This window comes from Oryza sativa, chromosome 6 (assembly GCF_034140825.1).
Source record: "Oryza sativa Japonica Group chromosome 6, ASM3414082v1".
NCBI classification, from domain to species: Eukaryota; Viridiplantae; Streptophyta; class Magnoliopsida; order Poales; family Poaceae; genus Oryza; species Oryza sativa.
The window spans coordinates 30879194-30883590 of NC_089040.1; the positions used below are offsets into that span (position 1 = coordinate 30879194).

The window sequence follows — 4397 nt, forward strand, 5'->3', positions numbered from 1 at the left end:
GAGAGGAAGAAGAAGAAATCGCGCAAAGAGAGAGAGAAGGGATTGGGCCTCGCAGGGTGGGCCCATGTTCTGCGTAAGTGGGCCATAGCCAGTGAGGCACAAGCCCACGTTGGGTGGGCTCATGTCCGGCCTGCTAGCTTGGGATGGTAGGTAGATCCTGGGACCACCTATACATTTGTCGATAAATTTTCTCCTAAAAATTTGACAGATATAATTATAGTATAATCGTAGTGTACACTATAACTTATATGTAATTACACTGTAACTTGCATATAACTACAGTGTAACTTGTATTTAAGTTTCACGTAATTTTTAATCGTTAAATCTATTACAAGATTTGTTTTGGTGAGGAAGAAAAAAAAATCACAGCACACACATATGTGTAAGGATTTGTTCCTACAACCTCCATTTTACTGAAATAACATATTACAGAGAGATTTTTGAAAGTTACATACACGTTACACTATAGTTACAGTGTATTACATGCAAGTTACAGTGTAATTACACTATGATTGTACTGTAATTACATCTGCTAAATTTTTGGGAGAAAATTTGTCGACAAATATATAGCAAAATCGTCCTTTTTTATAAGAGAAAAAAAGAGTCTTAGGCCTGTTCACTTTGATGCCATTTTCAACCTTACCAAATTTTGGTAAAGTTGCCAAAAAAAGTGGCTACATTTAGTTTGCTGTCAAATTTTGGTAACTATATAAGAAATCCTGCCAAAATTTGGTAAAGTTTTTTTTCATCAAAGTGAACAGGCCCTTAGTATTGATTTTTTTTGGATAATGAATAAACATCAGCCTCTATATTTACAAGTGGGCATACACAGCACAAAGAAAAACTCTTATTGATGGTTGGTTTTTTTTTTCTTTGCAAAACGATTGCGGTGATACTTGTTGGTATTGAAATATATTTATACATGTTTATATGCAAATTGAACAGATTGAGAAAAAAAGTTAGTTGCAAGTGTAACTTAAAGGGTGTAATTACAGGACGCGAGGAAATAATTATTCACGATGGATATTTTTTATGTAAATCTTATCAGTTTATCACCGATATGGAATGTAGCAACCTACTTTTATTGGGACTCAAATTTGCTGAAGATTCAACAATTGGTATTTGGTAGCAATGTATCGGTAAGCTGCTTGAGATGATTTGACGACATGTCGTCATTCGCTCACTGGAAGTATGGGTTATTGAAATCCCCTAAATGATTCATTTATAGACCTATTAATACATTGCTCTCAAACTCTTTAGGTAGATGCCGTAAAATTGAGAATTAGGCATTCATAGCTTTATTATTGATAACCGTTAGTTCATGATGTCATGGTTATGGATACCACATACACTACACTGGCCAAGGTCACCTGTGACGGGCCCAAACCCTCATCTTTGACGGCTTCGCGCATGGTCAGTGATCAGTGGTCACTGGTGAGTCCAGTCACCTTTGACGGGTGGCCGGCCGTCACAGGTGACACCCACCTCTGACGGGCAAGTTACTAGAAGGCCGTCAGAGGTGTTGGTCTCCGCTAGCCTTGAGCGAGTTAGGACCCGTCACAGGTGACTCATCTCTGACGGCCCTTTAAATAAAGGCCGTCAGAGGTTGAGGTCTCCGTAATTAGAAGCTGTCACAGGTGATCTACCTGTGACGGCCCCAAAAGTAAAGGCCCGTCACAGGTAGGTCACCTCTGACGGGCCTTTATTTGCTAGTCCGTCACAGGTTATGTTACCTTTGACGGATTTTTGTTCCGACCCGTCACTGATGAGTTAATTCCAAAAAAAAAATAAATGCTAAATATTGGCTAGCCTCAGGATTTGCTAGCCATGCCCTCTGAAAAATAGAAACATCACAGATATATTCCAGTGACAGATCCATCACAGATACATTACCCCCCCAATATAACATCACAGATCCCCAACAACACATATATGCAGTTCAAATGCCATAATTTTGCACAGCAAATTCACACCCCTTGAAAGCCACAATTTCGGTCGTTGCTCATAGAACCGCATATATACTTACCAAATGGATTAAAGCCATAATGTCATCGACCTGCACAACCTGTCAATAAGGAAAAAAAAAGGAGAAAACAGATGAATAGTACAACATAAATCGTAGTTGATCAAATGTGATGACAATTTAGTAAAGTACCATAAATATTGCACATATGAAAGTTAATTACATTGCACTCTATAAAAACATAATTTTTTACATCGCCAGAAATTATAAAAACATCTTTTTTACATCACAATAAATTATCTAGCCAATTTCATGAATCTATTTGGCATGAAAACGTCCTTTCTTGTTCATTATTTCTGCAAGAATAAAGGCGCACAATTCGCCTCTGATAGCGGGGGGGGGGTTGATGGGTGAGATCTTGAAGCCAGCTCTACCTTTCTGTTTAATAAATAAGAGGTTAATTAGCACGTTTTGAATAGCAATGTAGATATTGAAATGAGCTTATTCGCCATTAGCAACAACCTCAGGGTCGAAATCTTTCACCTCTCTTAGAAGTGTTGACATGTTGTGGCACACGTGGAAACCACATTGGTCTCCGATCTGTTGTGCGCATGCAAACTTGGTGTCATGATAAAGTTCATTCTTGCCCTCCTTGTGCCTACCACCCTTTTCCACATATGGACCCCAAGCCATATTTAAGGCCTTGGTGATTTCACTGAAATCATAATCTTTGGACTTATTGGAGTTAAGGTAGGTAACCCTACTCCACTTAGGTACGATGACTAGGAGAATCCAATGTCGCCTGCGCAGTGGTTATGTAGCGTTAGTACTAAGAACCTTAACTTCAAAAACAATATACACGAAGGGTATTGTCCTCTTACTCTTGGTTGTGTGCGCACATGATGTACTCCTTGTCTTGATGGGCCCATAAACACCGGTTGACATAGTCAACCACCTCAGTGAAGCTCTGTCGTAAATTAACCTCATTCACCATGGATGGATCAAGGAACCCAACCTGATTACCATGGCGACGACTCTCGATCCAACACAACCTTAAAATATTTACGTATTAGAACTAATTTAATTAGGAGATATAGTCCAGTCATATCACAAGTATAGAAGGTATGCACTTACAAGGAGTAGCATTTTAGAAGACCAGTGTCCAACTTCCGGATCCTGAAAAGGTCGAAGAGGTCATCAAAGCCTATAGTTATATAGGCAGGCGACGATAGGAACGGCTGGTGGTTGTGATGTCCAACTATGGATGACTCCCTCATTTTCCGCTTGGCATTGCTTAGCTCCATGTATTGCTTATGTAGCTCTCGGCAAGCAATACCCATCACAGCTAACACATTGTCCTCCACCAATGGCATGCCTAGCTCAAATTGGGCTGGCGCCCTCACGACCTTCCCCGATTTGCTCACCGGCATCGACGTCGCAGCCTTGCCCCTTTTTGGCTCCGGCGCCAACTCCCCGACCTTCCCCTTGCCGCGTTCACGCTTCTGGCCCTTGACAAGTGGTGGGGAGCTATCGGCCTTTCTTGTGGTCTTTATTGGAGCCAAGCTTTGAGCTATATCTGCCAAGTCCATATCAGCTCCACCGGGAGAATGAGGTACTGACAATGCCGGTCCACGGGGAGCCTCAATTGATAGCTTACACTTGGGAGGTGTAAGCTCCGTCGGTCGACTTGGATGAGGAGTCATCTTCACAACTATGTCTTCTTTGGGCCATTGTATGAACGTCTTGCGCGCATCGCCCAAAGTCATGATTTCATCATTTGGGGGCACGGGCAGCGGATAGCCTGACCAGGTGTCCTTTACTGTATCGATGGACACCTTGGCATACCCAGCTAGCAGGTCTGCGCCGTGGACCTTGTCTGTAACCGAGGGCTTGAAAGCCATGCCCTCAGCGACTTCAGGAGCGAAAGTTGGGTGGACTCTCGCTAGTAGGACACACTGTGCTGCGCCCTGCATAAGGTGAAAGTTTGAATTTAATATTGGAATGTGTAAATGTCTTTTATTAGAAATGGATCGGATAACAACAATTACCTCGATGTGGTCCACTACAGCTAGTGGTGCGATCGGGAGACCAGGGGCCGGCACCTCTGTGGATGCACAACTACTCCTATGCTGTGACGGACTCGCGTCGTGTTGTACACGAGGAGTTGGTTGCACAGCAGGTGTTGTGACTCGGGGTATATTCATGTCGGCGAGCACCTTGTTAACCCTTTCTTCCACCCTTGCATTCATGCTAGCTTCTAGTTCTTGAATGACCTCAACCTTAAGTTCGGCCTTCAAACGAGTGTCCCTCTCTTCCTTGGAGACTTTCCGTTTCCTGTATTGGGAGCTGTACTGAGGGAGTCCATGCTTCCAGGGCACATCGCTACCAATTCCCCGAGATCGGCCAGGATGTTCTTTGGTTCCGAGCGCCTTTG

General features: G+C 42.8%; 1 protein-coding gene across 1 annotated transcript; it reads right to left on the bottom strand.

Moving 5' to 3' along the window:
- Positions 1–2281: 2281 nt before the first annotated feature.
- LOC136357050 (uncharacterized) lies at positions 2282–3604 on the bottom strand. Its single transcript, XM_066311780.1, has 4 exons — positions 3098–3604; positions 2845–3015; positions 2486–2765; positions 2282–2401 (listed from the first exon to the last, which is right to left on the bottom strand). The coding sequence occupies exons 1-4, from the start codon at positions 3550–3552 to the stop codon at positions 2282–2284; spliced, it is 1026 nt and encodes a 341-aa protein (XP_066167877.1). The 5' UTR covers positions 3553–3604.
- Positions 3605–4397: the final 793 nt, after the last annotated feature.

Coding starts and splice junctions, on each gene's coding strand:
- LOC136357050 (XM_066311780.1), bottom strand. CDS start 3,552: ATGGACTTGGCAGATATAGCTCAAAGCTTGGCTCCAATAAAGACCACA. Junction 3,016..3,097: donor CTTCTAAAATGCTACTCCTT/GTAAGTGCATAC, acceptor AAATATTTTAAG/GTTGTGTTGGATCGAGAGTC. Junction 2,402..2,485: donor TGAAAGATTTCGACCCTGAG/GTTGTTGCTAAT, acceptor TTTATTAAACAG/AAAGGTAGAGCTGGCTTCAA.